At 43.1% G+C, this 27,383-nt stretch overlaps 1 protein-coding gene across 1 annotated transcript in view; it reads right to left on the bottom strand.

The window, feature by feature from the left end:
* Nucleotides 1-19,753, bottom strand: part of LOC108784896 (transient receptor potential cation channel subfamily V member 6-like) — a 24,701-nt gene extending 4,948 nt beyond the window's left edge. The window contains exons 1-12 of the mRNA XM_018553833.1: nucleotides 19,713-19,753; nucleotides 18,168-18,265; nucleotides 16,565-16,687; nucleotides 16,183-16,323; nucleotides 15,047-15,145; nucleotides 13,795-13,967; nucleotides 12,255-12,401; nucleotides 9,575-9,787; nucleotides 7,438-7,524; nucleotides 5,056-5,132; nucleotides 2,653-2,818; nucleotides 1,448-1,514 (exon numbers count right to left, since the gene is read on the bottom strand). Coding sequence (XP_018409335.1) covers nucleotides 1,448-1,514; nucleotides 2,653-2,818; nucleotides 5,056-5,132; nucleotides 7,438-7,524; nucleotides 9,575-9,787; nucleotides 12,255-12,401; nucleotides 13,795-13,967; nucleotides 15,047-15,145; nucleotides 16,183-16,323; nucleotides 16,565-16,687; nucleotides 18,168-18,265; nucleotides 19,713-19,753 — 1,432 coding nt within the window. The remainder of the gene's footprint in view (nucleotides 1-1,447; nucleotides 1,515-2,652; nucleotides 2,819-5,055; nucleotides 5,133-7,437; nucleotides 7,525-9,574; nucleotides 9,788-12,254; nucleotides 12,402-13,794; nucleotides 13,968-15,046; nucleotides 15,146-16,182; nucleotides 16,324-16,564; nucleotides 16,688-18,167; nucleotides 18,266-19,712) is intronic.
* Nucleotides 19,754-27,383: the final 7,630 nt, after the last annotated feature.

Raw genomic sequence — 27,383 nt, 5'->3', positions numbered from 1 at the left:
CTGCCATTGCTGAATTGTTGAGTATTCAGGCTCCAGGGCTTCACCCTCTCTTCACTATAAGCTGGTCATTGACCGAAAACAAGGATGACATTATCAGGCATGTGGGCACTTCCCTAGCTGTATGCCTGTTACAAATTCTACATGAAGGCAAACTCAGAATGAAGGCAAAGATGCTCATTCTAGGTCTGCTACTTGCTAGCTTGAAAACCAAGGACAAACGTGTCAGCCCTGGAGCTTGCATCTTTAAAAACAAGTAAGCAATAGCAACTTCTATATTTATATCTTTGGCAGGTTGCCTTTAAAACAACCCTGTGAAGTTGAAAAAAGATTCAGTTCCATGCAATAGAAGCAGTGGAATACTGACCATAGCTGTGGTCTCTGAAAAGCCAGCCAGACATAGACTGAATTCCTGCTGAATTGGCGCAAATTAAATCTGTGGGTGGCCAACTTAAAGTGACATTAAACCCTCAGATTTTTTAACATAAAACAATACTGTAATGTGCTCCTTACTGTAATCCATGGTTGTTTCCCTTCTCTTTGCTGCTCTTCCTTTTAAATCCTCATGTCTTCTCATGCTGGGCAGAACTTCTGTTTTGCAGCAGACTGCCTTGTCTCAGGAATGGATACACGGTGTCTGTGTATACGTTTCTATAGGCTTGTAACCTGAGCCAGCACTACAGGAAGAGGCCCTGAGCTGCAAAGGGAAGTTCTCCCCCAGCATGAGAAGACATGAGGATTTAAAATGAAGAGCAGCAAAGAGAAGGGAAACAACCATGGATTACAGCAAGGCGCACATTACAGTATTGGTTTATGTTAAAAAAATCTGAGGGTTTAATGTCACTTTAAGACTCTATGGAATTCAACACTTCCGGGAGTGTAGGATGCATATATCTCTTGCTGCTTGCTATGGTTCCTTCCTTTATGTCCGTGCTATTTTGTAGTGAAGTAGGGGTCAGAGAATGGAGGTCCAGCACTTGGTAGGGACACAGGCATCTGACACTCCCATAGGGTTGCCAACTTTTCTTTCAGGGAAACCCGAACACTCTTGCGACTCACAAAAATGTTTTTGGGAGAATGATTCATGGCTTATTTATATGTCAATAGCGCCACTCATTCATGTGTAAATATCACAGTAGGGACTATTTTCAGTGGGGGGACCAGTAGCCCCTATTTTAATTTTGGTTGCCCCTGTCTGCCTGACATCATGTGCCGGGTTTCAGCTGTCATAAAACTTGGACACAGCATTCAAAATCCTACACTCCCAAAAGTTTTGAATGCCAAAGGGTCTTACAGAGGCTTCAGTGCAGAACTGGCGGCAACGTAGGCAACACGGCCCACTGGATAGGTGAGTATAATCCCTCTTCTATTGCAGGGATACCTTTCATGTGAATCTTTTTCAACCTGACAGGTTCCCTTTAAGTCAGAATTTGTAGACCAAGTTTAGAACCTGTGCCGAAGCCGATGATGACCACCATCATGAGCCAGAAAAACCTCAGGAGATCACCAAATATGATCTGTAAAGAGAAACAAAATGTACTTGTTTGATTACATCATTACAGAGACACCTAATAAAACTAAAAAAAAAAGATGCAACAACTTCCTACATTTACTCCAGCAATGGCTGAATGTCACTTGTCAGGGTGAGGGTCAAGGCCATGCGTGGCTGAAACGCATAGCGGGTTGATGATGGGAACTGTTCATCTGATGTTTAATATGCTTTGTGCCAGAACCTTGTGCCAGGGTTCTGATGAAGGAGTTGTGCCCTCGGAAACGCGTCAACCAGGAAGGACCGATAGCCGGCTGGCTAAGTCTGTTTTACATGATCTGTTCATGCCTGCTATTTATCTTCCTTTGTGAGTACATCTCCAACTGTTTTTAATTTATTTTATTAAAAAGTTTTACAGGCGCTCTCTGTATTTTGTATTTCAGTTCTGTGCCAGAACCTGTTATATTTGTTGCTTACTGAGGAGGATAGTGTTTCCTGAGCACCAGCGATTCCCAGTTCATGCACAATATCAGGCTACCGACAGGGCAGTTCCTAACTTATTCACCGCCTAAGGCAGACAAGAGAAGGGGGGGGAGCGAGGGCCGAGCAGTCAGCCACGCGGGAGGCAGTGGCCAGCAATGCTGTTACCTTGGCAGGAGGAGGAAAGGGCGACCAAGCCATCAGCTGGGGGGGTGCTGTTAGTCGGCCGTGCTGTCGCCTCCCAATGAGATGCTGCCTAATTCTACTGCCTCCTTCCTAATTATGGAGATGCCCCTGGCTACAGGTTAAGTAAGCTTCCAATTCTGTTTTGTAGACGACAGTGGACCATGCCCGTGCCTGCATGGGTGCTTACCTTGTGTATGCGATTTATAGGTCTTTATCATTATTATCTGCCAGGATATAGGTCTCTGTTATTATTATTGGCTATATCTGAGTGTTTCTATGCTTTGGTTCACAATTAATTTCTACAATATTTTCTATAAACTTATATATTGTAATATGAATGAAACCAATATATGAATCACTTGTTTACAAACCCTGTACAAGGGGGATAGTTTTGACCCCTAAAACACGTTGGCTGTTTTATGTCTTCCTGCTATGAATTCATATAAATATTAAAAGACTTTGAACTCCTTTGTCTGGTACTCTCAGTGGACTTTGTATACCTTGTGTATCATGACAGTGAAGGGTCCCAACATCTGAAATCCCCGAGCGAAATACATAGCGAAGCACCAGCCGAACACCAGGGCCAGAGACATGGGAATCACTTCTCCATCCGAGTTCGTCAGTCTTAGGGCGAGCGTCAGAAGCACCGAACAGCTGAAGAGAACCCTAGAATGGCAGAATAATTAAGGGAACAGAACAGGAATTAAAGTGATCAGACAGAAAAATTGGAAGTTTCATCCTCAAAGTCCAACTTCCAGGGGAAGGAAAGGGGGACGTATACAAATGTAAAATATATATTATTGCAATAGGAAAGCCTTAGGAGATGACAGCCAACAAACTTTCCGAGATCCAAGATGACTGATATGTCGGGAGCTTTGTGATTATTGCATATGCTATTAGTCTCTGCTAGAAAAACCTCAAAATTCTTAGAGTTTTCCCTTAGCTGCCATAATATTTGTGATCTACGTACCCAAGACATACTCTATAGCCAGGAAGGTGACACAACTGTATCTGTTACAGAATGCAGTGGTGCCACCTCCCCACCCTACTTTGTGAATGGACAGTAATAAAACATTGTAAATAGATAGTCTGCGCTTCTGGAGAGAGGTGGTAAAGAAGGAATAAATAAATGAATAAATAAATGAAAAATAGTGAATAAATCTATTAAACCCAGAGCAGCTCTGAAATGGGGTTTAAAGAAATCCCTATAAAAATCAATAAAAATACAAAGCGCTAAAGGTAAAGTTGCTAGATAATGTGTATAAAAGGTGAAAAATAGGTTTTCAGGCGAATCGGCCTGGAGCCTATTAATAAGTGACTAATAAACCAATACAAACGTGCTGTAATATGGGTAAAACATAAAAATCAATCAAAATGTCAGATGAAGTCATATAAAAGTCTTGTAAAACATCAAAAAGTGTTCCCTATGAAGAAAGTTCAGTGAACGGTGAACACCGTATGCAAGCAAAGATAGCAGTGTATTTACAGGTGATCCGAACTGCCCCTCTCGGGTGGGTACTCACCAAATAGAAGTTGGTCAAAAGAGCTCTTAGTGAGTAATAGCGTAGTTGGACTTGAGCGCAAACGTATTCTCTACGGGTCCTGGCAGACGAACACTTGGCTTTCTCCCCTATGACGCTGGCTGTATCTCAGGGATGAGGAGATCGATCCTTTTAGACGCGGTGTTGGCAAAGTGCTTTGTCGTGGTCCCACAAGGTTTTAGAGACGAACAAAGAAGAGAACCTTCATAGCGTAGTAAGTAAAACTATAAACTTTTATTCCAATACGGCTCACAAGGCAAAAAATTCCGGCCGGCTAGAGCAGCTCAGGAACAAACATAAAAATTTTGTGTCTAACAAACTAGCATCTGCCCTCATTGACGCGTTTTGTCAGGTGACTTCCTCAGAAAGAAGGTAGATGCAAGAGACACGGGGTGAGTGATATAAAAACATTCCGCTAATTGGTCCTAATTAGAAGAGAACCAATTATCAAGCAGCGGAGAAGAAAGTCTTAAACAGATCTATGTTTTTATGTTTTACCCATATTACAGCACGTTTGTATTGGTTTATTAGTCACTTATTAATAGGCTCCAGGCCGATTCGCCTGAAAACCTATTTTTCACCTTTTATACACGTTATCCAGCAACTTTGTATTTTTATTGAGTAATAAAACATTAAGAGGGTTATCCGATTAGCTGCCGAAGGCAGCCAAGTGAATAACCCAGCCGAAGTGAAGTGAGCCAAACGCTGTTCGGCTATTCAATTCAGTCTTGTACGGCTGATTTCATGTTCGGCTGAGCCGAAGTGCAGAAGGAGTTCGACTCAGCGGATCCAACATCTGGATCGGCTGAGCCGAAGCTCCAGCAGCTCACTCGCTGCCGTTCGCCCCAATTCTCATAGACGCTCAACGGCAGTAAGTGAATAGCCGAATGCTGCCGCATTTGGCTCGGCTATTCTGCTTGCTACCACCCTGGTACTGAGCTGAATAGAAAAAAAGTTAAATGAATCGAAATAAAATGTTGAAAAATTATTTTTAAAAAAGAAAAAAATATTTTAAAGAAAAGAAAAAATAAATAAGAAATAATTGTAAAAAACGATGCATGCCGACCCAACCGCATGCAACGAACTCCCGTTCGACTTCGGTTCGACTGACCCGAAGGGCTGAGGCAGCCAAAGTGAGGTGAAGGATCAGCCGAAGCTACGGCTGGATCCTTTGGCTCATTAGTGAATAACCCTCTAAGGCATCTTTGTGTTCTCCCCTCCTGTAGGCATGCTACCTTTGTTAAACAAATAGCATTGTGCAAATCCTGATTGGGTGACACTGCTGACCCTTTTCTCTCACACATACCATGATAATGAAAAAAAAACAAAAAAACAGTATGGCTTCAACTCGAACCTACTCACAGGATGAAGTGAAAAAGTCCTCCTGATACAGTGTCTTGGAGTAAGGCGATACTTCGAGTGCTCATCAGTACAGGGATCTGTAGAACAACATGGCCACATGTTCCATTAATGGAGTGTACAGTTCTTTCTGGAATAAGTCAATCATATTTATCGTGCTGGTCTGTAGATCCAATGCTATGTTGCTGTTGAAGGTTTTTCTCACTTCCTGTCTCATCAAGCATTGTCAACAGGACAGGAAGTGAGGTAAAATCTCCCTATCAGAGCTCCGGATAGCAGTTAAAGCCCAACACTGGTTATACTCCTTTCCTTGCTCTATCCACACCTTTCACCTTTTTGAATTTTCACTTAGTTGTTGTTATAATATCTATTTCTGGATTTGTATTTTGCATTTCTGTTCTGAGCCCTGCAATGGCTGCATAGTGCATTTTTATATGGGTTAAGGGCTCATGCACATGGGTGTATGAAATGCTGCATTCAGATCCATACTGCATATACTTTTATACAGATCTGAACGCAGCAGTATTGTAGGCTTTAGCACTCGTTCACACCTGAACGTTTTGTAGCGCGTTCTACGCTCGACGAACGCTCTACAAAACGCTCAAAAATATAAATCCCATTGTATTCAATGGTCTCGTTCCCACCTTGGCGTATTTCCGCCCCTAACGCGCTACAAATCGGCCCACGCCTGAAAAGGTACATGGACTACTTTGGGCCGTTTTGTTGCGCGTTTCCATTGGGATACAGCCAAGTAGCCTTCGGAAATGCGCATTTGGCGCGCAACTTTTTTACCGCGAATTGCGGTTAAAAAACGCGCGACGGTCGCGCGACAGACACGCATATGCAATACGCCTAGGTGTGAACCAGGCCTTAGGGCATATGTACGCAGCTGCCTTGTAGTGTTCCCTTGTAGCATTGAGCCAAGTAAATCTAATGTAAAAAGTTAGGCGCCTACTTTTGATCATATTTTGCGTGGTATGCATGTAAAGGTTCATACTACCATATACAATGATCATCCATAACATTATGACCACCCGCCTAATATTGAGTAGGTCCCTCTTTTGCAGCCAAAACATTCCATACCCATCAAGTCATAGACTCCACTAGACATCTGAAGGTATGCTGTGCTATCCCGCACCAAGCTGTCGGTAGCAGATTCTTTAAGTCCGATCTTTAAGATTGGATTAAGATCTGGAGATTTTGAAGGCCAAGTCATCACCTCAAACTCATTGTTGTGTTCCTCAAACCATTCTTGAACCATTTTTGCAGTGTAGCATGGGTGCATTGTCCTGCTGAAAGAGGCCACTGCCATCAGGGAATATCATTCCCATGAAGGGGTGTACTTGGTCAGGAACAATGTTTAGGTAGGTGTCATGTGTCAAAGTAACATCCACATGAATGGCAGGACCCGAGGTTTCCCAGCACAACATTGTACAAAGCATCACACTGCCTCCGCTGGCTTGTCTTTTTCCCATAGTGCATCCTGGTGCCATACCTTCTCCAGGTAAGTGACGCACACACACAACCAGCCATCCACATGATGTAAAAGAAAATGTCATTCATCAGACCAGGCCACCTTCCTTCATTGCTCCGTGGTCCAGTTCTAATGCTCACATTCCCATTGTAGGTGGTGGTGGACACGGGTCAGCATGGGCACCCTGACCGGTCTGCAGCTAAGCAGCCCCATACACAACAAACTGCGATGCTTTGTGTGTTCAGACACCTTTCTATTGGAACCAGCATGAACTTTTTCAGCAATCTGAGCTCCAGTAGCTCTTCTATTGGGCTAGGGGCCAGCCTTCACTCACCAAATGCATCAGTAAACTTGGCCGCGCTTGACACTGTCCTTGGTTCACCGGAGTTCCTTCCTTGGACCACATCAACCTCAGGGACAAAATGTTTACTTGCAGCCTAATATATCCCCTCACTTCCAGGTGTCATTGTAACCAGATCATCAATGTTATTCACTTCACTACTTCACCTGCCAGTGGTCATAACATTATGGCTGATTGGTATTCATGCGTAACACATAAATGAACATTGCCCTAACTTACCAATTTCAAGTGCTGGAGATTTGAGTCCACCACTGTGGCAATATGCGCCGCCACTGTCTAGTATCACTTATGTATATATCTCCCCTCTGCCCCTGAAGGAGTAATTTACTAGGCAGCAGCAGCAGCAGCCTTCAGAAGGAATGACTTTGTTTGCTTATGTGCTTATGCTCATTGCCTGTGCGCATCTCAGCTCTATGAATAGATTAATAAACCTTTTGCGCCACGGAACATTATTTTGTGCAGAATCTTTCAACCATTGTTCTCAAGATCCTACATCCAATCCAATAAAGTACCGTGTGCATGAGTCCTTTATTATCTTATGTATGATTACCTCAAGAAGTAACATCGCCAGCGCCCCAATAACTGAGATCAGCTCCCCAACTAGTCGCAGCTCGTCCATTGTCGTGTTATTGGATTCCTGAAATGATATCACAGTAAATAACAGGATTTCAAAGTCATGGTAACATTTCAAAAATGTATTCTGGGTCCAGAAAGAAAATGAAGCACCTAGTTTGAGATAGAAACACAAATTATTATAAGGATAGGCGCACTTGAAAACAAAGTGCACTTATCCTTTTTGCCCTCCTTTCTTTGACCCTATCTAACCCACCCTTTCCCTCCATTAGACATGCAGGCTGAGGAAAAATTTGGTTCGGATATTTCGTTATTTCGGGATTCGGATCCGAAATTCACTTCGGCTTGGGTTTCGGATTTGGACGAAATCCGAATTTTCTGTAGTTTCGGTTTAGTTTACGAACGGATATTCGCTACGGCTGCCACAGAAAACCATATACAGATATTAATACTAAAGCTCAGTCTCCTAGACCTAGGCATTCAGGAGCTCCCAAATGCAATTCGGAAATTCAGATCCCGAATGCCATTCGGGTTCCTGGAGCCATATATATATATATTACTAAAGTTGAGGCTTCCAGACCCGAATCGGATTCGGGAGCTCCCGAATACAATTCAGAAATTTGGATCCCGAATGCCATTCGGGTCTAGGAGCCTCAGGTTTAGTATTATATGTACATACTGTATATGGCTTCCATGTTGCCGTAATGAAAATTCTTATTCAGACCCATTTGGATTTAACAGAATAACATCTGATTGGGTAGAAAAGTCACATGCCAGATCCAGTTTAGTTTTTGAAAGATATTTGGACAGGATCCGAAATGCGGAAACAGAAATTCGGATTCGGACACATTCGGGTGCATTGTGATCCGTAAATTCGCGTGTGTCTGCATTTCGGAAAATGTGTCTGAATTTTGATTTGGAACGAAGCAAATCACAAATGTCTACCCTCCATACACCTCCTTGATCCAACAGCTGCGGTTCTGCTGTTTGATTACATCCAGCAGTGGAAGTATTTGCTGTCCTGGCCATTCCTGGACATTACAGCCCCATGAACTTCTATTGGACCCAGTGGCGGAACAATCACCATAGCGACCCAGGTGGCCGCTATGGGGCACACTTGGGCCCGGCCAGGGCATCCCCCTGATGCTGTGCGGGCTGCTGGGGTCGCTATGGCGTCTCAGGCTGGTGGCTGTCACTGGCGGCTGTGAGGAGGAACACGCCGCTGTTCAGATGACTGACAACCTGTCAGTGATCTGTGCAGCGGCGCATTCCTCCTCACAGCTGCTGCTGAGTCAGTGACAACCAGCAGCTGCAGAGGACAAGACTGGGTCCGGCGTCGGCAGCAAAGGAGGAGGCGGGGCCCAGTGATGGAGGAGGTGGGGCCTGGAGATGGAGGAGGCGGAGAGCGATTGGGGCTGACAGGTAAGAGGGATTGACCAGCCCACCTGAGACCCTGCAGAGCCCACCATAGACAGTCTATGGTGGGCTCTGCAGGGTCACTCTCAGGTGGGTTTTTTGGGATATCAGGTGAGTGTAACTAGAAATCACAGGTCCCCATACAAAATTTTGCTATGAGGCCCTGTGATTTCTAGTTACGCCCCTAATTGGACTGGTCCCACAGTCCAATAGAAGTCCAGGGGTTGTAATGTTTAGGGTTGACCAGGACAGTGACGACTTCCACCGCTGGATGTAAACCATGAGCAAATCTACAGCTGTCAGATTGAAGTGTGTAAACATCTATGGAGAGGAAGGGTGGGTTGAGTTGGATCAGGTCAGGGGCAGGGGGTCAAAAAGGCTAAATGTACTTTGTTTTAAGGTGCACTTAAACTTTAAAGGCCTCATTCAGCTTAAAGGGTAAGTATACTTTTAGCTGCTTAATGCCCCATTGCTGAATGAGGAGGAGAAGGAGTCAACATTGATGAAATCACTTGTGTGAGTACATTCCTGTTTGATCAATTCCAGTTCCAAAAGGAGGTATGGGGAAACTGGGAATGTACAAATGTAATAGCGTGCAATGGTCCATATTTCACTTCCTATAAAAAAGAAGCCACTATCCATCCTTTTAAACTCATCTAAAAATGCTTTATACGCCTTCATCTGTTGGCAAGTCCTACCAGGAGATTCGTTTGTTTTAGGATAGTGGTGTCTCGAGGGTTTGACGAACGGTTCTGCAGAGGCTTGAGGGGTCGGTTGGCGCAGCACAAAGACACACAGATCATGTACAGCACATAGACGGCTGCCAGAGTCCAAAAATATGGCCGCCCAAACCTTTGCCATTTCTCGTTCAGCAGATCTTTAACAGGGGAAATGTCCAGAATTCGCCGTGCCTGTGGAAAAAAAGAACATTTTGGGTATACTGCTCTTAAAGAAGCACTAACATGCAAAATATTGAAAAAATGTGTTTTTACATGAAAGTCAATTTATCATATTTGTATGCACGTTGTAATAATCATGTTTTTTTTATGGATTTCTAATACCATTTTAATAAATATGTACACATACTGGAACTTTTATCACGTACAATTAAATATTAGCCTCATCTAGCATTTTCACCTTTTGTTTCCCTGAAACACAATATCACACCTCATTGCTGGTGTAAAGCAATAATAGGGCCATGCAGGATGTAATTAGATCTTTCAGGTACATATGGAGACAGCTGAAGCATCATGTAAACCCAGGATATACAATGTACTTCTCCCCTTTACATGCAGCTCACTTAAAGTGAAGCTGGCCATCTCTGTCCCAAATACATTGAATTACTGACCTCAATGGATGCCAACACTTAGTATGGGGCCATTCATTGTAAATGGAGCCCCAATGCACTATGCGGCAGTAGCAAAGCAAATGCACAGCAATACATCAGTGTGATATCTACTGCATTGCCAAAAGATAGGCATGTGCGCATTTTTGGTTGTAAAATGGGCTTACACAATGAATGGGCTGCCTCAATACAATGCACGGCCAAGGACAAAACAGAATTTAGAAACTTCATCCTAGTGACATGTTTTCTACAGCCAAAATTATCTTCTAGTTTCAGAATATGGCAGCGGCGTATCCAGGGTATGGCACATATGGCACATGCCCTGGGCACCACTTGTAGAGGGGGAGTGCCGCTCCATGGGTCAGCAAAATGTTGCTGACCCACAGAGACAGCAGACTGTCATTGGCATTATTCAACTCCCACTGCTGCTGGTTAGCTACTAGCCAGCAGCCAGGAGGTTAAATGATGACAGTGGGTTAAATGAAGCCGCTGATCGTTGGCTGTTAGTAGCGCTTGGTTTCCTAGCAACCAAACAATGATGTGTTGCCTCTTCGCCCTTCGCAGCATTCAGCTCTGTACTCCTTCACTGAGGTGCCTGCCTCCTTCCAGTCAGCTTCCTGCCTCCCCAAGTAAGCCACCACAGCAAGGGACTCATAGCAGGGAACTCTAGACTGGAGTCCCCAGAGTTCCCCTTACACCAGAGTCCCCAGAGTTCCCCCTTACACCAGAGTTCCCCCTTACACCAGAGTTCCCCCTTACATCAGAGTTCCCCCTTACATCAGAGTCCTTAGGATTCTGGGCACTGAGTCAACCCTTACATCAGAGTCTCCTCTTACAGAGTCTGGAAGTGGAGGGGGGACTCTGATGCAATCGGGGACTCTGTGGACTCAGATGTAACAGGGGACTCTAATGTAAGGGGGGCACTGATGTAAGGAGGGACTCTGGTGACTCCGATGTAAGGGGAGACTATTATGCGAGTTTGACTTGCATTTTTGAGTTGATATTATGGTAAAATTATCTTAGATATTGGTGTCAGATTTTGGAAAGGGGCGCAATTTCAGCTTGCCCTGAGTGCTATTTTCTGTAGATATGCCTCTGTGGAAGGGTCAGATCCCTTGGCAAGTTTTCGTTGCTGGGAAGATTCACCCTCTCTGTTTGTCTTGTTGGCCATGTCATATGATTGTCATCAGAACCAGAGTAGAGGGACAGCTGTCCAAGGTGGGAATTTTGCTCACATTGGGTAGACTTTCACTCACTTCCTGTCATGCCATTGGGAAAGGAGTTAAAATTGCCCAATGGGGACACAGCCACCAATAAAAAAAAAATCTAAGGATTCCTTTCTAGATAATCAGTATTACCATTCTTTATATGTTTATTTTTATGCAATATTATATTGTTTTAAATGTATTTCTCTTTTATCATACACTCTATTATATACATTATATTAAATATATTATAAGATGATTAATTTGCATTTGTTCAATTTATATATTATTACATTTTTTTACATTCTTAGTATACATAATTATTATTGTTTTTATTATTAATATTTAACTTTTGTATTCAGTTTTTGTGCGAGACATTGTTATTACTTTCATTATATCCACATTACTTTGAGTACGATTACTATCATTTCCATGAGTCTCATTCTTACTATCAATATTGTTCCCAACCTAATATCTTTTTTCTTCTACCATGCCCTTACTGGTATTTGATCTTTTCCTTAGTTTTCAGGATGATATACTGTATATTACAATGATGATGTCAAAGAATGTTTGCCCTTTATCTATTCTTTTGTGTTGCATTCTAGCTACAGCCCCTGAAACATGTTAGATTTGTAAACAATCTGTCTTTGGAATAAACTTGTGTGTAGACTTGAATATCACAATGTGGTATGTCAATGTTAAATCAAATACAAAAACAGACTAAGGTTCAAGCCCTTGCACATTCTATACAAAGTCCCAAAAATATTTTCTGAGGTTCTACTGGTCACTTCTATTCCCTATTAAAAGTGTAAAGTGAACATTCTGTACCTCTGCCTTCTTGGATGTCACTAGCAGATGAAGAACTGAACCCGAGGACCCCCAAGAGTCAATCTCAGTGAGGTCGTAGAGCATGTAACTGGTTGGACCCATCGACTGAAAAGTCCGGACTCCCTTTTTTAGAAGATGCTGAAACATCTAGAGGAAATCAGATGAACATCAAGTCTTGTTTATTTATTTATTTTGATTGCATTTTAAAATAAAAACTCACCTAAGCTGTAAAAATGATTTGGAAATTATTTAGCTACAAAGAAGCCCTGAACATTAGTGTTGTGGTTGAAAATGTTAAATGGAACTTGTTAGAAATGTTGAAGTATTACAAAATACTGCCTAGAAGCAGTCACTATCAGATGACTGCTGCTGCCTTTGTTAGTCATAATACCTTGGACTTGGTTCCACTGACTTCAGGGCTAAGTCTCACCAAGTGCCATCCCACCATCTGTCCAATGGGAGTTCCTTGTTGGGCATGAGAGGCACTTTTGCTTGAGAGGGTATTGGCATTTGATGGAGCCCATTTCTTATGTCAAGGTAGACAAGCTCTTGTTGGAGTGGGATTTCCCCTCCCTTTCTTGGACACTGAGTATAATCGGTAGGAGCCTATAAACACCCATACAGTATGTATTAATGGAGGATAATTTGCCTCCCAGGGAAAACAGTCTCTATATAACTCTGCATCGGCACATATTTTTTTAATATTTATCTGCTTGTAGACAATTATGGAATTGGATCACTATATCACATCAGGAGCAACTTTGAGATCATATGTATGCCGCCAGGGTCATCTGTATTGGTGGGCGTAGGTGTTTCCTGATTTAGTCATGAGATCATCTTATATAGTTCCACATGGCATATATTAGAACTACAGGTAATTTATAATAGGAAATTTGGGAAAACAAGAGAAAATTTAGGAAGGACTATAGTAGATAAATGAGGATATGTACAGAGCACTCATATGTTTTTATATTTAGGCATGTTCTAGACTTTTGGGACATTATGCTTATGATAAAAGATAGCCTTTTATTAGGTAGAAGTAGATCCTTAAAGAGGGGGAGAGGAAGGGGATGAGTGGTGACCTCCTGCTTTTGCTAGCTTTTATGGAGCGGTGGTGTGTAGAGGGATTCATCTTGGTGGTGTCCATGACCAAGCATGTGACTATAAGTGATTATGAACGAAAAATGCTAAAAGTTTCTGGTGGATCAGTGTATGTGATCAGCAATTACACGGACCCCAATTTTTATATACATAGCTAAATCTCTATGTTAAAACCAACAGGTCTAATCACTGAAGGGTGAAGGGTTTGAGAGAAGGCCGGAGAGGTAAACAATTTAGGACAACATAGCTGAACTGGAAAAATTCTCCAATTCAGCTCACTTTTCAATTCAGCTATGTTGTCCTAAATTGTTTCCTTCTCCTGCCTTCTCCAAACTCTTCACCCTTTTGTGAATAACCCTTCAAGTTTTTATTTACGCTTTGAGCCTGGAGCACCACCTTCGGGGTTGATTCTTCAAAACAGATTGAAAAAAGCTCTTACAGTGACATTGCCTTCAGCTGCAGCCATCTTGAGTGGTGTCAGGCCTTGGTTATTTAGGATCATGTCCAAACTGGGGCCGCTCTGTTCATTGTTGAGAGACAAGAGAAGATCGTACATCTGACAAGAGAGCGTCTTATTGTGCTGCAGGATCAGAATGTGCAGCACTGTGTTTCCTGTAACAAACACATTGAAAGTGACCAGGCAAAGAGGATCTACATCTATTGTTCACCTAATACCGTATGGTAGATGATCACAATTGGTTCCAGGGGCACAGAGACCACAATTTACAGAGAAAAAAAAATATATATATTAGATACCCTTTTGGATACCCAGCAATTTATCTAGATCAGCCTCTCTCAACCTTTTTAAAATGGAGGATCCCTTAACATAACTTACGCATTTCTGATAATCCTTGCTAATAATAACTATGTCTACAGCTCAGGGTACATTATCCTGAACAGTAAGCTGAAATCTAAACATAGCATGCCCCCTGACCTCAAGGAGCATGTGGGGCAGGGTGGGCTGACATTTTGCCTCCGTGATGTGTTTGCCTTAGCCATTTGTGAGATGTGAATGTAAAGTTGGGCGCCAGTCACTTTTAGGATTCTTCAAAGGTTTTATTCTATCAGTGACTTATATGGGAGAGAGGGTAAAGGGCTACAGACATCTAGGACAGTAAATAACTCCAGATTCACCAACCACTTCCCAGTTTCCCAGTGCAGAAGGCCTTTAAACAGATTGCAGTAACACTGTGTATTGTAGAATCTTAGCAATGGCAAGGTGTGTTGGGGTCCCATTCAGACTAGTCTGCATGGCACTACATTGCAGCAATGCAAGTAATGTGTGTGAATGAGCCCTCAAGGAACAAAGTTCGTTTACCTCTCTGTCTCTAGCCTATGTTTGGACAGTAACGGAGCAACAACAGATAGATAAGATCATCTCTCAGTTCTCTCCTCCTGTTAGACTTCTCCATGTTCGCACACATGCCTGAAACACACCTGATTGATCCCAAATAATCCCTCTTGTCTTCTTTTTCCTTCCTTAGAGCCATGTGCTGTATTTTTGGTATCCATTGCACTTACATAGTGGTGGAGGAGCTAGAGGGATCACAAGAGTCTGTGTGTTATTGTATACTATCTGTTTGCTAGTAATATTACTTTTGTTTATCTGTTAACTTTGTGTGTCCCCATTTGGCAGGAGTTGCCTCATTTGCACAGACCATGCAAAGGCATAATGCAGCCTTGTCACTTACCCCAGCAGTCCTGAGCCCGTAGGTTTGCTCCATTCTCTACCAGTAGTTTGACAATGTCGGCATTTCCCACACAAGCAGCAAAACTTAAAATATGCTCCCCTGAAGAGGAAAAGAAGCCACTTGTTAATAATACTGTTATGGACAGATGACGATCTCAGTGGGCACCTGAATCCAGAAATGGAATGGTGGGGAGCACAAAGTAGGTATCAGCAGAGGGAGAGAGTCTTATCAACAGATTGTATAACTTTTCCCTGGAATGGAGAAAGTTACAAATTCACTGTAAACCCAACACAACCTCACTTCTTGGAGCTTTTTCATCACTTGTGAAAATGTGCCACACTCAACTAGAACTAGTCCTTATGCTCCCAATAAGCCCTCAGCACACTACTATACATTCTGAAAGGGTCAAACCAAAAGTTTGCATTTACATAGTACATTACCACTAATAAATACTGATATTATGGCCATGGTTTAACTCATTCTACATCCCTTTACATTACCTGTTGATCTTGCAAGTGTTCAGTTGTGCGTTATATTTGCTGTGAAGGGCTGACAACACTTTTCTAGCCACCACTGAAATACCAGGTCACCAGTGAAATCGACTTTGCATTGTCAGTCCCACACTATGCCAAGTGAAGGTAAGCCCCTATAGCCCTTCTCCTCCAGTTTGCATTGTCAGCCGTGCACTATGCCAAGTGTAAATAAGCCCCTACAGCCCTTCCCCGCCCTCTTGCATTGTCAGGCCTGTGCTGTGCCAAGGGAAGATAAGCCCTTACAACCCCTCCCCTCTGGCTTGTGTTGTTGGCCCTGATCTGTGCCAAATGAAGTTGAGCTCCTCCCCTCCGGCTTGCATTGACGACCCTTCACTGTGCCAAGTGAAGAAAAGCCCCCACAGCCCCTCCCCTCCAACTTGTGCTGTTGGCCCTGCCCTGCTCCCACAGTACAGTAGGTCACTTCCTGCCGTGACATTATTTACTGAAAATCCATTCCCACCACCTGGAGAGGAAGAGAGGGTGTGTTTTTTTTAGAATAGGGACATGAGAGATAAACAAGTGCTAGCAGAGCCATTAGGTCTGTTTGTTTTATCTAGCCTTCCTGTCTACTACAAACACTTTTAGTAAACATTATTTCTATACCGAAATAGAAGAGGATTTTTGGTCTCTGAATGAAGAAGCTGCCGGTAGCCCTTGGGGAGGACACATCCGCTCCTCGTTGTATCAGCATCTTCACCAAGTTCATGTTCTGGTTGACAGTAGCGATATGCAGCGATGTCTGGCCTGTAGAGAGAGAGGAAACATTCTACATCAGTTGTAGGTAAACAGATATTTAAAGCTGAACTCATAGATTGAGATGTGGATTTAGCCTTTACAAAAACTGGGGTTTCTCCAGATAGTACAACTCATGCTGTACTTCCACCCCCTGCCAACAGCAGCACTGGTGTCATGTCTCCTTCCCCAGTCTACGCTTGCCCATTCACAAAATGCAGCTTGTGATGACACTGCAACCATGCATACTGACCTTGGTAGAGCTCAGAGGTCATGGGGAGGTTCAGAAGATATGGAGCCTCAGTTAGAAGGATCTCAGCTGCTTCCAGGTTGTCGTATAGTGCTGCCATATGGAGAGCCGTTTCTCCGAGTGCCCCTAGTGAAGATAAAGTGCATTATAGTACAAGTAGATAAATGTTACTGAATGGTACAAATATATATTATACGGAGCGCTGTGGAACTCAGGAAGAGGACACAAGGCTTCTAAAAATGTTCTTAAAGGACCCTCGAAGCAGTCTTTCAAAGTATCTTAACCCTAAGTGGGGGTCATATAGTTTGTTACAGCTTTTATACCATAAATAAATATCATGGTCAATGGTTTAACCTTTTTTTCATTAGTTTTCCCATCCCAGTGATGATGATCTCCAACAATGAATGCACATCAATGCTCTGGACTGGCTTCCGGATAGTGAAAACATATATTGAGCGTGCCTGCCCAATATATGACAGCATGGCCGCATGTCTCCACCAGGGAAGCAAGTGATAGGGTGACAACACAGGAGCACAATTAGTGAGCAATTAATCTTTAAACATTACAATAAAGACTATGAAGTCAGTTTTTAGACTATGAAGTCAGTCGCTTTCTAACAGCTTACAGAACCTGCTGTGTGTTTACATGATAGTGCTGGCAGGCTGCATGGTACCGCGCGTTCCGGTGCGGGCAATCCAACTGTGGGTGGGAGGTGCGTTTGGGGTACCATTCAAATATATGGCAATGTAACACACCTCCCACACCAGAATGCACGGTAGGTGCAATTGCGTGGTGCAGTGCATTAATCGCACAGTGCTATGTGATTAACGTACTGTACTAGTGTGAACAGGCCCTCAAAAACACTGACATACATGCACAACCACAGACACATTCTCATCTTCACACATACACACTCTAAAATGTTTTAAGGTCCACCCAGTCTCCCTAACTTATGAGACCTGGAGTGGATTCTCAGCCTGGGGTCCAGTGTGGGCTGCTGTGCTGTGACAGAGCTCCATCCATATGTACATTGCTAGTACCGCTCCCTTGGGTGCCCTGTAGAGGTGGCGGGAGCCAAAATGTGATGTCGCTCCGGTCCAGGTACCTCTATAGGACACGTGAGGGAGCGGTAAGCAATACATGTATGGATGGAGCTCCCTTGTGGCCATAGCCCCATCCCATCTCAAGCTGACACTCGGTGCCAGGCAGCATATTTTGAATGTCTGCTTGGCGCGAGAACTGACAGTGCTGCACTACGGGGAGGCAGAGAAAAGTGGAAGGCATGCGGTGACCCTCTGAACACAACCCAACAGTTGAGAACCAAGCATGTAGACAACACCTCCCACCCAGTAATCAGTTTGGAAAAGGACATAAAGGAATAATCAGCTATTTTTATTCAAAAGGGACATATCTGGAATAAAGTGTTTTGCTTAAATCCTTGCAATGTGTATAGTTGGCCAGAGCAAACTGTATTTTTGTCAACAAAACTGAAGTTACACTCAAACGTTTCCAAGAGATGTAGCAACTAAATTCTGATTGGCTGCTCTTAGTGGTGATAAAAACATTTTATATTCACCAATTTCCATAAATATCTTGGGTTTTTTACCTCTCTGGAAAGGGTCACATTTCTCCGATGCTAAGATTTCCCTTAGAAGCTCCACATTATTTTCTTTGGCAGCCTGAAGAATGGGCATCTCCTGGATCCTGGAACCCGAAGATGAACACATTTTTTAGATAAGATCGTTTCACAAGTGTAAATCCTCTAAATCTATCAGTGGAAATAAATAATCTGCACATTTTGATTATTTTTCATGGGGTTTGAAAAAGACACAATAATTGACAGGAAATTTGTTTGTATCAATCTTATTTGATTTTTGTCAGAGTGTAAATTCTATGTTTTTAAACTTATATTTTACATATATATTTTCTTTGCTTTAAAAATGGTTTACAAACGATGCATAATAACGGATTCATAAAGCCCTATGGGTTACCTAAATAGAAAGTCGCAGCTGGATTTCTGCATAGCCAAAATAGGCCATGGCCTATGGTGGGCAGGGCTGGCACACAGCTAGGCAACTAATCATTTCAAGAAGAACATTCAGCAATGGCAGCTCTTAAAACCCACCTCCGGGCTATTTTTTTTTAAAAGAATTGTTTCCAACAGGGGTTGAAAATAAAAAAAGCAACAAGCAGCTTCTCGCCAGCAATGTCTCACACAATTTATTTCCATCACTAGATGTCCTGAGTTTTCTGTATGGAATGACATCAGAAAGACTGAAGACATCTTGTGAGTGTAGTTTTATGTCTAAGGGGGGCACTGCACCCTGTACCCACATACAATGATGTAAAGAGCAGCAATGATGTCATCACAGTAGGGTTGCCACCTGTCCTGGATTCATCGGGACAGTCCAGGTTTTGAATGCTGTGTCCAGGTTTCAGGGCAGCAGAAACCCGGACACAAGATGTCAGGCAGACATGGACAACCAAAATTAATATAGGGGTTAATGGCCCCCCACTGAAAATAGTCTCAACTGTGATACTTGCATATGAATGGGTGGCTTATTTCCATATGAATAAGCCACGACTCATTCTCCCCAAAAAATGTCAGCGCGTCGCTAGAGTGTTTGGGTTTCACTTGAAGAAAATGTGGCAACCCTACATCACAGACATACATTGCCCTCAATTTAAAAAAAAGGATTCTGTCAGATCCAGTTGCCATCTTTTTTAAACCTATCATCCAATGCTCTCCATTGGTCAAAATTACACCATCCTGTTTGTAAAGTTTAAAAGATTTGATCCTTTTATTACATGGAATGCAAAATTGAATGAGCGTGTTGCTTTATGTATGGAGAGTCCATGGTCCCATCGCACTCCTGACCGCCAAATCCCTTCAAGAAGCGGGTGCTACGGTAGTCAACGGGTGGCATGCGTGATGATCACAGGTAGAGACAGAGACACCGGCACTCCAAAATGATAAGCAAAAGTCTATTTATTGGCGTGCAGTGTAGCAAATAACAACAAACGTTTCGGGGTCACAGAGGATCCCCTTCCTCAAGCAAAAGCATACCAAAAAGCATGGGGCACATAATTCTTTATGTAACTGAAAATGTTTTATTGGCAATAAAACCTCAGGGAGATGAGACGGTATTACCTCCGTTGCTGTAAGAGGTCCATACTAGCCTCTTCCTCCATCCATTCTAAGCATCCAATATGGAGGCACAGCTCCTTCCTCGTCCTCTTTCCCATGGTGATGCCAAATCTACAATGGTCAAAAACAGCCATGTAAGATTTCTTTTTAGGATTGTATTCCTTCTGTCTTCATCTATAGTGTACTATGCATTCAATTCATGGAACAAAATCCATGTTACTTGGAGAAGACGACCTTGAAAGTCACTTAAAACAAGTTGGAAACAAGCAAGCAAAGTTGAATAACCTGTTAAATTGACAGTTAACTTTGTACAGAATGACAAATCAAGATAAGCGGTCATAAAGTGAAAAAAAATAACAAGCCTTCGGCAAAGTTTTAGTCTTAGTGTTATTGTTGCCGGTGTTATATTGTTTATATTACCGTTGTTGCATTGCTATTGCTGGGTGTCCCCAGTTGCATGGACGCAGCACAGTGTCAATGTTCTGGGGACAGGGATCCATATTAGCTATGCTTTAAAGTGTCTTTCTACTTTGGATTGCATTTAGCTTGTTAAAGGAGAACTATGGGGTTAGGGCTTTTCCCCATAGTTCTCCTAAGGGTAACGGGAGGACAAAAACTAGCTACAGCTCGCTGTATACTGAGACGCCGCAGCTGAAACGGATCCCGACAATTATGTCTGGATCCACCCAGCTGCGTGAGTGACAGCTGACTCTGCCTATCTAGAGGCAGAGCCAGCTGTACCCGCCTCCTCCCCGTCTGTTCCGCCAGTCAGCGCTGGAGGATCGGAGCGGGAAGCGGGGAATCCAGTTCCTCACCTGTCACGGCTCTCTGCAGTGACACGATCGAGAAGTGAGCGAGCACCGGTATGTGTTCGCTCACCTCTCGATCTAGTGAGCCGACCTGTGACAGTTTCATTGTCACAGGTCAGCTAGAACTATGAGGTGAGTGAAAATCACCCACCTCACAGTTCTCATTTACAGCACTGACTATAGTAAATAATGTATTTTTTGTTAGAAAATACTTTTGACTTTTTTTTGTCCTTTTGCTCAGTGCTCCTGATTCTCAGCCACCTTCTGTCTACCTGCACTCGTTCCAGTGGTGGCTGCAGGTCATCATTTCTCAGCACTGGCTTCCTGATAGTAACATGTCTGCAGATTGAACGTTCGCAGTGTTGCTTATGACTTTTACCAGAAGTGCATTTAACAGAGTGACAACCCAAGAGAGCAGATGGACAGAGCTTTGTCACCCCAGGAAGTGCCTCAACAAGCACCCCATGACAGGATCAGCAGGGATTATTTTAATAAAAGCTGTAGATTTAAAACCATTAAAGTTACACTAAGGAGACAGGAGTTAAATCTTAAACATAAATTAAAGTACCCTAACTATTAACAACAATGTATCTTATTTGTGTATCACTCGGCTGTAGATCCTCCAATCATCTCTGAATTGGTGCTTACACTGTCCTTCCTTCTGGAGGAGGGGCTACTTTTGTTCCCCATGGTCCCTGTGTGTGTTGTAAAGTAGTCACCGCTCCAAGCTCACTTCCGGGATGGACTACAATCTCATATTTAGATTACTAATTTGTTTTGAAATGATAGTTGTAATAAATATTACAACTGTCTCCCACTTGTGCTCTTGCGGGGTCACTCTTTCACATGTACCCCTGATGGAGCGGGCGTCCTGACACATATTGTGAAGTCAGCCGAGAGCAATGATGTGCGGTTGACACTAGAGTGGGTGCATATAGACAGGAAGTGACTGAAAGAGGTCAGAGGACCTAAAGTGACATTAAAGTCACAAATCTAATCCCCCCCAATGCTGCTTTAAGGACTTAACTTTAAATGATGCCTCTTGATCCGATCATCTTCTTCTTTCCACTTGTATTCAGCAATCCCTCCAGGGCTGGTGCTGGTCTCTAAACCAGTGCTGACTGCTGTGTCTTCGGTGTCCCACGGTGTCTGTCCGACGTGCATGCTCCCAGCTGCCTGCACTCACCTCCACTCAGGGCCAGTGCTAGACTATTTTGCGCCCTATGCAAGACCAGCTACTTGCACCCCCCAGCCCCCCTCCTGCGGCGCAAACCCCAATCCCTCCCCCCGCGTGGCTCCATTCTCCTGTGGGCTAGCTTCCGCAGGTGACAGGTAGGTGTAAGCAGCCAATAACAGACTGGCTATTAAAACCCCTCCCACTGAGCAGAGGAGCAGACCTGAGAGATACCAAAGCAGCAGTGCACCCTAGTGGCAGCACCGGCCCTGCCTCCACTGTGTCTCTCCTCTTCTGCCCATAGATGATCTATACTGCGCATGAGCCCGCTCTCATCCTTCTGCACGGCCGAACGAGAAGCTTCAGATCTTCAGCCGGGAGCGAGCGGTGCAGATACAGGTAAGTTTTGACCTTTTTGGTAACTTTTTTGTTTTTTTAAATGTTGTTTGCATTGCTTGCTAGAAGTAGATATATGCAATAAAAAAGGAAAGTTTAATTCTACTTTAAATAGCAGGGAGCACTGGAAAAACTATTTTTAAAAAAATTGAAAATAATATTTTCCAAAAAATAAAAGGCAAATGTTTATGATGCACACTGCTTAGCAAACAATATGTTATCCAGTTCGGGGTAACATTTTCTATAAGTATTTATTTGACAAGCTCAGGGAATAATGCAAAAAAAGATGGCAAATTTTAATCTCTTATGCACCAATTATGGGATTTACGTATGTAATTGGTCAGAGAAACAGGCTTTTGTCTATGGAAAAATCTTTTAATGCTCAAACCTTCAGAGTGCGACATAGTCCCTGCCCTGTGCCTTAGAGGAGAACGAATTGCTGGGAAAAAACAAAAACAAAAAAGGAAAGATAGAAACATAGAAGAGTGACGGTAGAAAAAGACCAAGTGGTCCATCTAGTAGGTTCCTCTTAAACCTTTTTTTATGAGCATAGATCTACGTTTGTCCCAAGTATGATTGAATTCACTTATTGTTGACTGACTCCCTACCTCTGCTGGGAGTTTGTTCCAAGCATCAACTACTCTTTCAGTAAAATAATACTTTGTAAGATTAGTTTTGAACTTTCCTCCTTCTAGTTGGTGGTCATGTCCCCATATTTTTGATCTAAGCTTCATAATGAAAATCTGGCCCTCCTGGACCCTATTCATACCCTTCATGTATTTAAAGGTTTTAGTCATACTCCCCTTTCTCATCTCTCCTCAAGTCTGTACGTATAAAGTTCCTGCAGTCTCTCCTGATATGATTTATTCCTCTGACCTTTCACCATTTTTGTTGCCTGTCTCTGGACTAGTTCTATCCTATCAATATCTTTTTGTAATTAAGGTCTCCAGAACTGGACATAGCATTGCAAATTAGGTCTAACTAAAGATCTATATAGAGGAATCAGAACCTCCTTCTCACCCCTGGGGACCTCTCTACTGATAACTAAAGACCTGTATAGGGGAATTGGGAGCTCCACCAGGGGATCTATCTACTGATAACTAAATATCTTTATAAGGGAATAAGGACCTCCTTCTGAGGACCTCTCTACTGATAATAAACATCTATATAGGGGAATCAGGGCCTCATTCCTCCTGCTGGGGATCCCTCCAGTGATACATAAAGATCTATATAGAAGAATCAGGACTTCCTCCTGCTGGGGATCCCTCTAGTGATACATAAAGATCTATATAGAGGAATCAGGACTTCCTTCCTCCTGCTGGGGATCCCTCTAGTGATACATAAAGATCTATATAGAGGAATCAGGACTTCCTTCCTCCTGTTGGGGATCCCTCCAGTGATACATAAAGATCTATATAGAGGAATCAGGACTTCCTTCCTCCTGCTGGGGATCCCTCTAGTGATACATAAAGATCTATATAGAGGAATCAGGACTTCCTTCCTCCTGCTGGGGATCCCTCTAGTGATACATAAAGATCTATATAGAGGAATCAGGACTTCCTTCCTCCTGCTGGTGATCCCACTAGTGATAGATCTATATAGAGGAATCAGGACCCCCTGCCACCCGCTGGTGATCCCTCTAGTGATAACTAAAGATCTATATAGGGGAATCAGGACCTCCTTCCTCCTGCTGGGGATCCCTCCAGTGATACATAAAGATTTATATAGGGGAATCAGGACCTCCTTCCTCCTGCTGAGGATCTCTCTATTGATAAGTAAAGATCTATATAGAGGAATCAGGACCTCCTTCCTCCTGCTGGTGATCCCACTAGTGATAGATCTATATAGAGGAATCAGGACCCCCTGCCACCCGCTGGTGATCCCTCTAGTGATAACTAAAGATCTATATAGGGGAATCAGGACCTCCTTCCTCCTGCTGGGGATCCCTCCAGTGATACATAAAGATTTATATAGGGGAATCAGGACCTCCTTCCTCCTGCTGGGGATCCCTCCAGTGATACATAAAGATTTATATAGAGGAATCAGGACCTCCTTCCTCATGCTGGGGATCGTGATAACTAAAGCTAGACATAGGAGATTCAGGACCTCCTTCCTTCTACTGGTGATCCCTTCAGTGATTTATATTTGCTTTTCCCACTGTCTGGCTATATACATAAACTTGGGGGTTTTCAATGATTGTACAAGTCATAGGTAAAACAATTAAGAGATTTTGCTAACTTGCACGTACCTTAGCTGAGACGTCAGTAATATCGTAGTAGCGGTGTAACCTACAGATCATGGATTAGAGGACAGTAGATTCTGGTCCAGATGATGGTCCTCCATATATGACCTCAATTCCATAATATAAGCACGTAGAAGACCAGGTTATCAAGGTTGTCAAGGATAAGTCTGTTTCGCATGTTTAATAGTTTAGGCACTGACTGCTGATCTACAGGAACACATGGTGCTTTGTGTGTATGGATAGTGAGATTCTGCGGGCGGACCTGTTGTTATATGTAAGCAGAGGAATGCGGTAATACCTGACCAGGCACTAGAGACCAATACAATACATAGCATACTGTACCATACTGTACACAGACAGTCCGCACTGCACCGGCCTGATTATCAGGATGGGTCTTAAAGAGGAAGTGCAACTTTTCGGCTTTTGCATTTATGTCGCTCACAGCAAATTATTACAACAGAGTAACCAAATATAATTCCCTAGCGGGTGCATGGGCAGACTAAATTAATATATACTGTAGGTCTTAAAACTCACAGCTCAAAAAAAGGTATTACCATAGTTTATTATATGTATTTATATATAGCGCTGACAATTTACACAGCACATTCACATCAGTCCCTACCCTCAAGGAGCTTACAATCTAAGGACCCTATCTCACATAGAGGGACAATTTAGAGAGGAGATAATTAATCTAACAGCATGTGATTGGGAGTGTAGGAGGAAACCTATGCAAGCACAGATAGAACATGCAAACTCCTTGCAGATAGTGACCTGGCTGGGATTTGAACCAGGGACCTCCAGTGCTGCAAGGTAGAAGCGCTAACCACTACGCCACTGTACGTATACCTAAATAATAAGAACAATAATAATAAAACATGTATATATTAAATTAATATATTATTAGTTGAAAAAGGTAGAAGAGACATTTTCTCAAAGATGGTGCCGTCCTTCTGGAGATAAAAGCGGATGGGCAATAAATATATAAAAAAATATATCTGATGCCATGTCAGCTTTAAAAAATATGTTAATACTCTAGCAGTGGTGGGGAAAAAAAGGAGTATTAGAAGGACTAAAAAACTTATCTGGAAAAAAGAAAGTTTCAGCAGGTTTCTTCTAGTGATGGTCATGTACTCAAGTACCTAGGCATTTAGTCACATGATCTATTGAAGGCTAACCCCAGTTCCATATTATGGGGCCTACGAGAGTTCATGGCGTCACAGAGGCTTCTCTTCACCTGCATCTGTCTATCTTTGACCAGTGAACACGCTTTTGTACTTAAACACTAATTGAATGCGAGGGACCCAATAACTGTTCTTGCACAGGGGGCCTTTGTTGACTATTATATGATGATTTTGTTGCACCCCCTGACCCTCAAAGGCATGTGGTGTACCCCAGAGTCTGGGAGGGGCTGACATGTCACTCTCAGGGATGGACCCTTAGCCGGGTTGTGGGATTTGAACAGTAAGTCAGGTGCAAGTCACTTTAAGAACTTTAAGTACTTCCAAGTCACTTTAAGAACTTTAAGTACTTCCCTCGGTGACGAGGGAGCATGGAGCCGGCTTCCTGGCCAATCAGGAAGCGAGACATCATGTAATGACTCACCATCCGGCTTCCTGTTTAGCCGGGAAGCTGGCCACTCAGGAAGCCAGGTGGTGAGTCATTACCTGCCCCCTGGCTTCCTGATTGGCCAGAAAGCCGGCTCCATGCTTCCTCGTCAACTGGTGACAAGGGAGCATGGAGACGGCTTCCCAGCCAATTGGGAAGCTGGGCGGCAAGTCATTACACGCCACCTGGCTTCCTTGATAGGACTTCCGGAATCAGTATCGACGAGTACCAAAAAAAAAATATAGGTACTTGTACTGGATACGAAAAACCGTTATTGGTGCATCTCTAGCGACAACTTCATGGCATTTCTCAGGGTGAATGTCCGTAGGGTGACCACAGTGGACCATGTTGTGTAATGTGTGTTGAAACGGTCACTTTTAGCCTCTATCAGACGCACATGTAGTAGGGTGACAACTTAGTGGCACAATCAGGAGACAGGAAGAAAATGTTGTCATCCTATAGCTGGAAGTACCAGGTATTATTATAACAGAAGCTGCACATTTCATAATTAAAAAAAATTAAAAGGCTTTTTGAAATTGCAATAACATTACATTGTACTGATTGGGTTTACAGATACTTGTTCAACATACATTGCACACATTCAGACTCTTTCAGCTGGGATATTGGCAGGGCCGGATTTGCCACAAGGCCACCGAGGCCTGGCTTTGGGGCAGCAGGCAGTAGAGGGGGCAGCACAGCCGCCGAACGGTTAGTTTTTGACTACATTTAGCCCTGCTTCAGGCAAGCAGGGCTAAATGTAGAGCGAGGAAGCCGCTGCACGTTTTGTACAATGATCTCAGTGATGCCGTTGAAATTATTTTAAAAAGTAAAATATATAAATAAATAAAAAAGTGATAAAAAGTTAATTATAAAAAAATAAAATTAAAACCAACCCTGCCGCCTCTGCCATTTGGTTGCCATTCTCCATTGTGGGGGGTTTGGCGGGTAGGGGGGCGGCATTGAGGAACCTGGCCTTGGGGCAGCAGGGAGAGTAAATCCGGCCCTGAATATTGGATACATTATTTAAAAGGTATGTCTGCACCCACTGAAGGATTTAAAGTCTCAGCCAACAAGTGAAACCATTCAGTGAGATTCCAATGGCGGCAAACTGCTTAATTAGTGTTCTCACTAATCCACTTCATTCACAGCACACACCGAGCACCTTACAGGGTCAGTAGGAGGGCAGTAGAAGTGTAATTCCTGAAATCTGTGCTGTGTAATTTATTTTTTTCCTTCATCCCTACTCACATTTACTCCAAAGCAGGTTTAAATCTGGTTGGTGACTTTCAAAAATATCAATGTTAGAAGAAGCAGCAAGGAGGGTGTTCAAGCATCACATACAGGTGAGCTCCAGAATAACCAAATTGCTAACAGTAGTGGATGTGGTGGGTGGGGGAGGTGTAATAAAGCAATGTCTCGATGAAATCATAAAGCCCACAGCAGATAAT

This window comes from Nanorana parkeri, unplaced genomic scaffold (genome assembly GCF_000935625.1).
Source record: "Nanorana parkeri isolate BGI_ZX_2015 unplaced genomic scaffold, ASM93562v1 scaffold130, whole genome shotgun sequence".
Lineage (NCBI taxonomy): Eukaryota > Metazoa > Chordata > Amphibia > Anura > Dicroglossidae > Nanorana > Nanorana parkeri.
The sequence above is the reverse complement of the archived record's forward strand: the minus strand, read 5'-3'. Positions and strand labels throughout refer to the sequence as shown.